This window comes from Haliaeetus leucocephalus, unplaced genomic scaffold (assembly GCF_000737465.1).
Source record: "Haliaeetus leucocephalus isolate CR32 unplaced genomic scaffold, Haliaeetus_leucocephalus-4.0 Scaffold536, whole genome shotgun sequence".
Lineage (NCBI taxonomy): Eukaryota > Metazoa > Chordata > Aves > Accipitriformes > Accipitridae > Haliaeetus > Haliaeetus leucocephalus.
Window position 1 is genome coordinate 5,954,994 of NW_010972972.1, and position 10,793 is coordinate 5,965,786.

Sequence of the window (10,793 nt, forward strand, 5' to 3'; positions counted from 1 at the left end):
GGGAAGGGATCGAGGGAACCGGGGCAGGATCGGACCCGGGAGGGGCAGAGGGAACCGGGCGGAATGGGGCTGGACCGCGTAGCGTGGGACCCAAAAGGGTCGGACCGAACCGGGCAGGATGGGACCGAGAGGGTCGGACCGGACTGGGCAAGATGGGACCGAGAGGATCAGACTCAAAAGGGTCAGACCGAACCGGGCAGGATGAGACCCCAGAGTGTTAGACCGAACCGGGCAGGATGGGACCCAAAAGGGTCAGAGCGGACTGGGCAGGATCAGACCCAAAAGGATCAGACCGAACCAGGCAGGATGGGACCTGAGAGGGTCAGACTGGACTGGGCAGGATGGGACCCAAATGGGTCAGACTTAGACTGGGCAGGATGGGACCCCAGAGTGTTAGACCGAACCGGGCAGGATGGGACCCAAAAGGGTCAGACTTAGACTGGGCAGGATGGGACCTGAGAGGGTCAGACCGAATCGGGCAGGATGGGACCCGAGAGGGTCAGACTGGACTGGGCAGGATCAGACCCAAAAGGATCAGACCGAGCAGAGCAGGATGGGACCCAAAAAGGGTCAGACCAGACTGGGCAGGATGGGGCCAGACTAGGCAGAAATGGGCCCGAGCGTGTCAGACAAAACTGGGTCAGGATGAGACCCGAGGGTCTGACCAAACCGGGAAGGATGGAACCTGGGTACGTCAGACTGAACCGGGCAGGATGGGACCCAAGGGAGTCAGATCAAACTGGGCAGGATGGGACCCGAGGGGGGCAGATCAAACCGTGCAAGATCAGACCTGAGCACGTCAAACCGGGCAGGATGGGACCAGACTGGGCAGAATCAGACCTGAGAGGCTCAGACCGAACCGAGCAGGATTGGACCTGAGCAGATCAGATTGAACTGGGCAGAATGAGGCAGACCTGGGCAGGATGAGGCAGAACTGGAGAGAACGGGGTCAGATCCAGAGAGCATCGGTGCTTCGGTCGGGCTTTGGGGTGCTCCCAAAGCTTTTAGGAAGGTTTGCTTTTAGGAAGGTTTAGCAGCTTTTACCTCAGAGCAAGGCTTAAAATCACACCCTGATCCCCACGGCAGGGCTGGTGCGGAGCTCAGCAGGGTGGGTTTGCCCGGGTCCCTCTGCTCCCATGGCCTGGGGTGCACCCAGGATGCGCCTGCATCTTCCGGAGCATCCATAGGGATCAGCCCCATGCCAGAGGGGGTTTTACACACGGAGTGTCCCCAAATCTGCTCGAGGGACCTGGTCTTCCCTGGCATCTCTGCTGCGGGTGCCAGGAGCCTGGCCTCCGACTTTATATATATCTCTATATATTTGTATATATATACATACAGACGTATAAATATATTTGTATATATGAGCATGTGTGCATAGACGTGTGTATAGAAGCATAAATATATTTGTATATAAATGGATAGAGTTATGTGTATACATATGCGTGAGTCCCTGTGCTCGGAGACATATATTTGTGTATATAGGTATAGAAGTTTGTATATATGTGTGTGTGAATGGCAACATATATATTTCTCTATATATGTAGAGAGAAATGTATATGTGTGTATACATGTGTGTGGAGAGCCATATATAAGTTTGTATATATATATATGTATAGAGGTACAAATACAGAGATATGCATACATGCATAGAGGTATATTTATATGGAGAGGTGTATATGCTTGTATATATATATATGTTTACGCACATGTGTGTACATGTGAGTGAACATGTGGCTGTACGCGTGCCTATGTTTGTGTGTATATATGTATGGGTTTATACAGCCAGAGCCTCAGTGCCGCCAGCTAAGACCAGACCAACTCATTGCACCTTCCCTGCCCGCAGCACCTCCTGTTTCCAGCACGAAAACGCTGCCCGGGTTGCTCAGAGCACCCCTGAGATGCTGATTTATTTTAGAGATGGGGCACCAAAGCATGGGGAGGTGAAGGGAGTCACCCAAGGACAGAGTACATCAGTGGCAGAGCCACGCACCATCACCAGAGGGCCCGTCCCTGCACCTTGTCCCCACGGGTCCACGTTAAGCACCTGAAAATGCCACTCTGGCCCAATTTGTCCACATCATTACATTTGGGGGCTTCGACAAATGGAAATTTCCCTTAAAACATCCAAGCCTTGGTCCCCAACGACCCTGGGGCAGGTGGGACATATCCATGGGCACGTGAAGATGTTTTGGGACCAGGCAGGAGGTGTCTGGGGACAGGAATGTTGTGGCTTCGGCCAAGCGACATGCAGGGCAGGAGCATCCCCCCTTCATCCCCTTTGAAATCTGCTGAGCTGGAGCTTTCACTTCCATCTCCGCCATCCCAGCTCTGCCATCAAGTCACCAAGATGTCCCCACCATGGTCTCCTCCCAAGGCAGGACAAACCAAGGAGGAAGGTTTCCAAAAGAGGAAGCCATCCCCCATAAACTATTCCAGCGCACCAGCAGCCAAAATATTTTCCTAGTGTAGCAAGCCTGCAGAAACCCCCTTCGTATTAATATCAGGGTGTTAATTAAAGCTAATTTCACCGGAGAAGGGCTTGCCTGAGATGGTTTGAAAGCACTTCTCTTTCTTAACCCCGTTCCTCCTTCTCAGGCACATTAAAACCCCTGGGTAAGGGTGACCCCATCCTACGGAGCACCCCAACACCATGTGCACCCCTTTTTCCCCCTGCAAGTCTCATTTGACAATGGATTTCACCTGGTGCGCATCACCATGGTGTCAGGGCACCAGGACCACGTCTCCATAATCCCAAGGATGTCTGCTTTTAGGGGAGGCTGAGCGTGGAGGCCACCCACCCCATCATCCCAAGGGCTGGCAGGGATTCCTGCAGTGGGTTTTTGGGGTGAAAAAAAGGGACTTTTTGGATAATCCACCAGGCCAGATCATGACCTGGGGACGTGCCATGGGCACAGCAGTAGGATGAGGACGAGTGTCTTGATGTGGTCTCATTAACTGGAAATAGCGGTGATTTATGGGCAATGGCAGGCTGTGGCTGTGGGGTTGCAGGCCGTGGCAGGCAGTGGGTACAGTTGGGGTGGGGATTCTCTGGTGTCCAATGGAAAGGTTGTGCTCGGCACATCCTGCAGCTGGGTTTTTTTCCTGGGATCAGAAGGGATTCTTCTTCCTCTCCTCCGGTTTCCCTATCCCTCCCAGTCTGGCAGCACTGGGGTTCAGTGCCCCATTTCCCTCTTACAAAGAGGTTTTTTGGGGGAAGGGGGGTCCTTTGGTTTTTTGGCTGCTTATTGTATTTTTGGATCATCTCTTGCTGTGGATACCCTCCGCCACCGATGGCCTTTGTAGCCTTGGGCATGTCCCTTAGCCCCCCACAAACACTCCTCCAAGGGGTGTTTGGGGGAGAAAATATGTTAAAATGGGGCGTGAACCACACTGGTTAACTTCAAACCTAGTGCCCGTGCCTCAGTTTCCCTTGTGTGGCTGTGGCAGAAGGGACAAGGCAACTGGAGCATCTTTTTCCTCTTGGTGCCACCTTGCCAGGTGACCTCCCTGTGCCCAGCATCTACCCCAGATGCCCACCCTAGGAAGGAGCCAAAAATGGGGGAAAAGACCCCAAAATTCATGGGTCTGGTGACATGGCTGGTGGCCTCAGCGGGCCACATCCTGACATCCCTGAGCCGGGTTTGGGTCATGTCCCCTGCCCTGGTGGCATTTGCCAGTTCTGGATGTCCCCTAGTGTCCGGGTACGGCTCTTTTGGAGGCGCAGTGCGCACGGGGGGTGCGTGTCTGTGCACAGGTGTAGGGCATGTCTGTGGGGGTGTGCACACACGTGTCTGTGTGTGTGCAGGGAGGCTGCATGTGTGTACAGGCAGCCCATGTATGTGCGTAAGGGATCTATACACGCAGTGTAGAGCCATGACGGAGATCCTGGCGCAGGCTGTGCCGTGCCATGCCATACCCACGCGGCCATGCAGCGCCCTGCAGTGCCATGCGGTGCTGCGCCGTGCGGTGCAGTGCCCACCCTGCTGCGCAGTGCCATGCGTCGTCGTGCAGTGCTGCGCCATGCAGCACAGTGCAGTGCCCACCCTGCTGTGCAGTGCCACACGGTACCCTCGGTGCCTTGTCTTGTGGCACCCACCCTGCCATGCCATGCCATGCCATGCCATGCGGTGCCCACAGCACCATGCCATGCGGCGCAGCGCCCACCCTGCCACCCAGGTTTCTGTTCCCCATCGCCCTGGGGGTGCTGTCATTGGGTGGAAAGGGGAAGTGTTGCTCAAGAGGGTGAGCTCAGCACCCCAGGGCTGCAGATGTGCCCAGGTGCTGGGCAGAGCGGCAGGGCCTGGCACCCCGTGGCATCCCGTGGCACCCCAGCAGGTAAGACGCGCTCCCAGGTCCCCCAGAACCCCTCTTGCCTCGTCCCCAATGTCATGGTGGTATTCCTGCGAGGATGAGTGGGATGGCAGAGGCTCCTGTGGGTGCCCAGGGTGGAGGCTGGGTGGGCGCTACCCCAGCCTTGGGTCCTGGAGGAGGTTTAGGGGGGTCCCAGGGGACAGGGAAGTTCACAACCCTGGGGCACATATTGGCTTGGAGGTGGCAGAGGTGGGTGCTGGGACTGCCTGGGGCTGGGGTGACAATGGGGTGCCAGAGGGACTCAGCAGGGTGCAGGGGGGCTCAGTGGGGTGCCAGGGGGGGCTCAACGGAGTGCCAGGAGGGTAGGAGGAATATGCGGCAGCTGGGAGAGCAGGGGGGGACGACTGATCTACAAGCCTGGAGCACCCCCAAAAATGGGAGAGCCTCGTGTGTGTCCCCAGCACTCTCCCCAAGCCTGACCCCATGGCCAGGCTGTGCTCTGGGTCTGGTAAATCCCCAAAGACCTGAATGGGGACCACCACGGTGGTGTGAGCTAACGAGGTGGCCCCTGGACTTGTGTCATCCGTGTCCCCCCCCGATCCCCTCTGCCCCATGTGTCTGGCTGGAGCTCGGCCACCCCTCTCCCTGCCTCAGTTTCCCTTCCCAACCGGCACAGGGACGCTGGCCACCCCATTTCCAGGTAAGCTCGTGCCTGCCAGGCATTGGGGGTGCATAGGGGGAAGCGGGCGCTGGCCCCATGCCACCAGCTAGGGTTGCAGACAGGTCCGCCAGTGATGATGGAGGAAGCGAGAGGAGAAAGGAGAAGTGGCTCTGCCCATGTGTCCGAGCTGCTGCAACCTGGGAGCGTGTAGCACCCATGGGTGTCATGGCGAGGGACCCATCCAAGCGGCGCGGCTGGGGTCAGGGTTCTCTTTGTGCTGTAGGACCACGTCTTTCGCACTTGTCTCAGCCGCTAAGAAAAGCAGGTGGCCTCTTGCCCAGCTCAGAGCAGCCCAGAGGCCACGTGGATGGGCTCTCTCAGCCCACAAAACCCGAAAAACTCCAGGACCAGAGCGTCACCAGTCCTGAAAAGTAACCACAAAACATCTGTGGGTCGTGCCGGACCCTGTGCAGGTGGCATATCCTGAAACTTGGGGGACGCAGCCCGCTCGGGCGACTGGCCGTAGGGTTTTGGCACCCCCTGCAGAGGAGCAGGAAGCCATGCCGGCGGCTAACGGGCACGCCGTGCCGCAATTTCCTCTCCCGCACCGGGATGAGGGCGGTTTGGCCTTGTGCAAACCTTTCTACGGGGTGTAAGTGTCGGGGCAAGCGGAGCTGAGATGGTGGTGATCACGGCCACCGCACTGTCCTGTGTGCCACCACCCCCCACGGTCCCACTCTCTCCATCTTCACTTTTCTGATGGACCCCTAAATCCATCGTCGTGGTTTAGAATCAGAATCACAGAACAGTTTGCGTTGGAAGGGACCTTTCAAGGTCATCTAGTCCTGGACAGGGACATCTTCAACCAGACCAAGCTGCTCAGAGCCCCATCCAACCTGACCTTGAATGTGTCCAGGGATGGGGCATCGACCACCTCTCTGGGCAAACTGGGCCAGGGTTTCACCACCCTCAGCATAAAATATTTCTTCCTTATTTCTAGTCTGTATCTCCCCTCTTTTAGTTTAAAACCTTGTCCTATTGCTACAGGCCCTACGAAAAAGTTTGTCCCCATCTTTCTTGTAGGCCCCCTTTAAGTATTAAAAGGCTGCTATAAGGTCTCCCTGGAGCCTCCTCTTCTCCAGGCTGAACAACCCCAACTCTCTCAGCCTTTCCTCACAGCAGAGATGTTCCAGCCCTCTGATGATTTTTGTGTCCCTTCCCTGGACCCGCTCCAGCAGGTCCCTGTCTCTCCTGTGCTGAGGACCCCAGAGCTGGACGCAGAACTGCAGGTGGGGTCTCCCCCGATCGGAGCAGAGGGGCAGAATCCCCTCCCTCGACCTGCTGGCCACGCTGCTGGTGGTGCAGCCCAGGACACGGTTGGCTTTCTGGGCTACAAACACACATTGCTGGGTCATGTCCAATTTTTCATCCATCAGCATCCCCAAGTCCTTCTCCACAGGGCTGCTCTCCATCCCTTCATCCCCCAGCCTGTATGGATCCCGGGGGTTGCCCCGACCCAGAAGGATGGGGCTATGGGGTCACACACACCGGTCCAGGTTCATCCTGCTAGGGTGGATGTGACACCACATGGCCGAGTCACCAACTGTCCCCTTTGTCATTCACAGGCACTGCCGAGGGGCCACACCAGCAGAGAGGACATCAACGGGGAGGACCGCTGCCATGGCCAACTTGACTGCCCTCATGGGCTCCAGGAGGAACTCGTGCACCTTCCATGAGGAGTTCAAGCAGGTCCTGCTGCCCCTGGTCTACTCGGTGGTGTTCACAGTGGGGTTGCCCTTGAACGCCGTGGTCATCGGGCAGATCTGGGTGGCCCGTAAGGCACTCAGCCGCACCATGATCTACATGCTGAACCTGGCCATGGCTGACCTGCTCTACGTCTGCTCCCTCCCGCTCCTCATCTACAACTACACCCAGAAGGATTATTGGCCTTTTGGGGACTTCACCTGCAAATTCATCCGCTTCCAGTTCTACACCAACCTACACAGCAGCATCCTCTTCCTCACCTGCATCAGCGTCCAGCGGTACCTGGGCATCTGCCACCCCTTGGCCTCGTGGCACAAGAAGAAGGGGAAAAAGCTGACGTGGCTGGTGTGCGCCGTGGTGTGGTTCATCGTCATTGCCCAGTGCCTGCCCACCTTCATCTTTGCTTCTACCGGCACCCAGAGGAACCGTACTGTCTGCTACGACCTGAGCCCACCGGATCGCTCCGCCGCCTACTTCCCCTACGGCATCACCCTCACCATCACCGGCTTCCTGCTGCCCTTCGTGGCGATCCTCGCCTGCTACTGCAGGATGGCCCGGATCCTGTGCCAGAAGGATGAGCTGATCGGCTTGGCGGTGCACAAGAGGAAGGACAAAGCCGTGCGTATGATCATCATCGTGGTCATCGTCTTCTCCATCAGTTTCTTCCCCTTCCACCTCACCAAGACCATCTACCTGATTGTCCGTTCCTCACCCAGCCTGCCCTGCCCGGCTCTACAGGCGTTCGCCATCGCCTATAAATGCACACGTCCCTTTGCCAGCATGAACAGCGTCCTTGACCCCATCCTCTTCTACTTCACCCAACGCAAGTTTCGCGAGAGCACCCGTTACCTCCTCGACAAGATGAGCTCCAAGTGGCGGCATGACCATTGCATTACCTATGGCTCCTAGGTGAGGACAAGGGCCACCTTGGTGTCACCGGGACTGGGCATGGAGCAATTTTGGCTTTAAGGTCCATGGAGGAGAGATGGCTTCAGTTGGGGACGTGCTGGAGGACAGGAGGATGGCATCTCCCAAGTTCTCAACACTTTCATCCCATCTCCAACCTGCAGCAGAGCAGTATTAACCCCATCATGGCACAGATCCTGTGTCCTCTCTCTGGCTCAGTTGCTCAGTTTGAGCAGCTTAGCACCATGTTTCTTTGGTGGCTGAGCCACCGACGCAATAAAAACCACTGGTGGGACCATGGAGAACACACTGGGACTGTGGAGGACACGGTCCATGGCTCAGGGCGAGCTGCTGGGGGGCAATTTCTCCCCCTTCTCATTTAAAGATTCCCTGATGGGGCCATGCAAAGGCTGGGGAGGGTTTAGTTCAGCTCATACCTGTCTGGGGAACATGGGGCCGTACGTTTCTCTAGCTCAAGATCAGTGTCACAGACGTTTTCTGGGGTAATACTGGGACATTCCTAACCACCCCCAGCCCCAGAAAGGGGCCACACCAGTAAAAGACATGGGCCTGCTGGTACCACTGGAGCTGCAAAACAGTGGGAAAGAATCCCTGGAAAGACTGGGAACTGAGAAGGGAGACATAAGGGCAACTGGGACACCCATGCTGGATTTCCGACCCAAGTGATGACCATGGGCTGGGTGAGACACAAGCCAGCAGTGCTGTCACCTGCCTGGGGACCTTCAGCATCATCCGGGTCCAGCTCCCTGCTTAGCCCACCACCCCAAATCTGGCCCATCCTGGCATCCTTGGCATTCTGCTGTCACCTCCTAACCAGGATCCACCAAAATCAGAGCCGGCACAGCCAGACACAATGCCTGGTGTCAGGAAACCCAGGCCACCGAGCTACTCAGTGTCCTTGGCCATGTCACTGCATGTCTCACCGTTGGCTTGGCCTCTCCACCACCCCCAGGCTGCATTGGGGCTTGAGCTTTGCTCCCCGCAGCCTCCATTGGGATGCTGCTCCCTCCTGGCAAGGAGGGATTTGCTTACACGACACGGGGTGGACATACCGCTAATCGCTCTGCGAGTCTTCTTTAACATGTAGGATGTATAGAATAAACATCCCTGCCTTTTTCAGATGCATACGTACACATATATGCACTCACTACATATACATACACGTTATACATCCAAGCAGGGGAAGGTTTGTAGCCCAGCACAGGCTATGCAGTGCAGATATTCTCTGCCCTGAATACACTATACATGTCTATACAGTGTATATATGTATATATAGTATACATACATATATATATAGGGATCACTGTTTTGCTGCATTTCTCGCAGGTTGGCTGTGCATAATAATGACATCTAACTTGATTTAAGCAAATTGCTTCAAATCTCCAGGGATGAGCATCCCCCTGGCTTGGCTGCCTGCACCCAGCCAAGTGCATGACTTCATCCCACCTCGCTCCCTGCAAGCACACGGCATCTTCCTCAGGTACCCGACCACCCAAGGACCTCAGCAGGATCCAGGGTTGGTGGTCCCGGTGTGGGTCCTTATTTTCATGAGGATGAGGAGGGTGTCCAGCGTGGTCATCAGCTCTTGGATGATGCTCAAAGATCTTAGTGTCACGGCGGGCTGGAACGGAGAGGGATTCTGCGACGGCATTAGCTCAAACCACCTGGTTTTGCAGGAGTGGTGGCCATGTCCCTGTGGGGAGGACCATGCTTGGTGACAGTGACTTTGGGCTGGGGCACAGAATGGGATGGAGGAGGCAAAGCCAGCCCCGGGCTTTCCCTTGGCCGGAGCTCATCCACACCAAAATCTCCTCCGATGTATTTTTGGGGTCCTGCAATGGAAGGGCAAAATGCTGGGGGGGGCGGTGGCTGGTGGGACAGTCCCAGCCTGGTGTCCCCCTCTTCCCAGACAAAAAGAAGGTGGCAGGGTGGGAGACACCAGGCCACACCGCCTGGACCCAGGAGAGGGCGCAAAATATTTAGATTTGGAGAAATCCAGCTGGGTCTGTGGGTGCCCACCCGGCTCCAGGGAGGGATGGAGGAGCCCTGCTCCGTCGCACCACCCCGTGCCTGGATAGCACCCATGGGACAAGGTGGCCGGCCAAAACTGATCCACAATAAAGCTCTGAGGGGAAAAAAATAAGCAGCTCCCCAAAAGGCTAGTGGTGGCTCCAGAGACAGCGTGGGCTCAGGCGGTGACATCCAGCCGCTCCAGGATGCCCTGATGAGGTCCCTGATGGTGGAAGCACCGATTTTGGATGGTTTTAAGCATAGGAGACACACGGAGCTCCCGTTGGGTCTGACCATGTCCTGCTCGGCCTTGGGGTCCTGTCAGCAGTTCCATTGGTACCGCCAGGCCTAGAAGCCAGGGTGATGGGCACAACGGGGCACCTTAGGGATGGGGTGGGTGCTTCCAAACATCTCCTTCGCTTGTGAGATGCTCAACACCAGCAGCCTGAGGACCAGTTCCTACAGCACTGAGAGGAGATGAAACGCGTGGCTCTTCCCCAAATCCCATCCTTCATGCCAGGTGACAGTGGGGACATCATGGGGACATCGTCCTTATGGCTGGGAGACACCCAGCCCTGGGGGAACCAGGGGAGGGAAGGGAGAGCCAGGGAAGGAATACCTGCTGGGGCGGTGCAGCTCACGGCATCGCCGGAGGCGCTTTTTAGATCCTGAAAAATGCATTTACAGGGGGTGTTGGATTTTTTTTTAATCACTGCCAGGTTTTTTGTGCCCCTGGGACAGAGCCAGCACCGTGCTTTATGTGGGCAAGACACCCCTCTGGCCCCATCCATGCTGCCAAGGCCCCAGCTCACCCATCAAGCATCCCAGCCACCTTCTTCATTTTTCACATCCCCAGCGATAAATCTGCTGTCTTGGGGGAAAAGGGGCTATGGGCTGCAAATAGCAAGCGCTGACAAGCGACGCTAAAAAACCACGAGAAAGTCTGTTGGCGGGGCAGTGCGTCACAGGAGGATTTTGCAAGTTGGGAACAAGGTGTTCTGCCTTCCCCGAGATGAGTTGCAAAGCAGGGGCTGGAGAAATCCACAGCAAAGGGAAGGATCTCTCGCTGGCACCCAAATTCTTGCTTACTTATCCTGTTTTCCCCTAAAAAAAAAAA

At 56.3% G+C, this 10,793-nt stretch overlaps 2 protein-coding genes across 2 annotated transcripts in view; both read left to right on the forward strand.

Moving 5' to 3' along the window:
- Positions 1-6,655: 6,655 nt before the first annotated feature.
- Positions 6,656-7,722, forward strand: P2RY6 (pyrimidinergic receptor P2Y, G-protein coupled, 6). The gene has a single exon (XM_010576634.1). It carries the CDS (start codon positions 6,656-6,658, stop codon positions 7,646-7,648), a length of 993 nt encoding a protein of 330 aa, XP_010574936.1. The 3' UTR covers positions 7,649-7,722.
- Positions 7,723-8,337: 615 nt separating this feature from the next.
- Positions 8,338-10,793, forward strand: part of ARHGEF17 (Rho guanine nucleotide exchange factor (GEF) 17) — a 36,015-nt gene continuing 33,559 nt past the window's right edge. The window contains exon 1 of the mRNA XM_010576750.1: positions 8,338-8,346. Coding sequence (XP_010575052.1) covers positions 8,338-8,346 — 9 coding nt within the window. The remainder of the gene's footprint in view (positions 8,347-10,793) is intronic.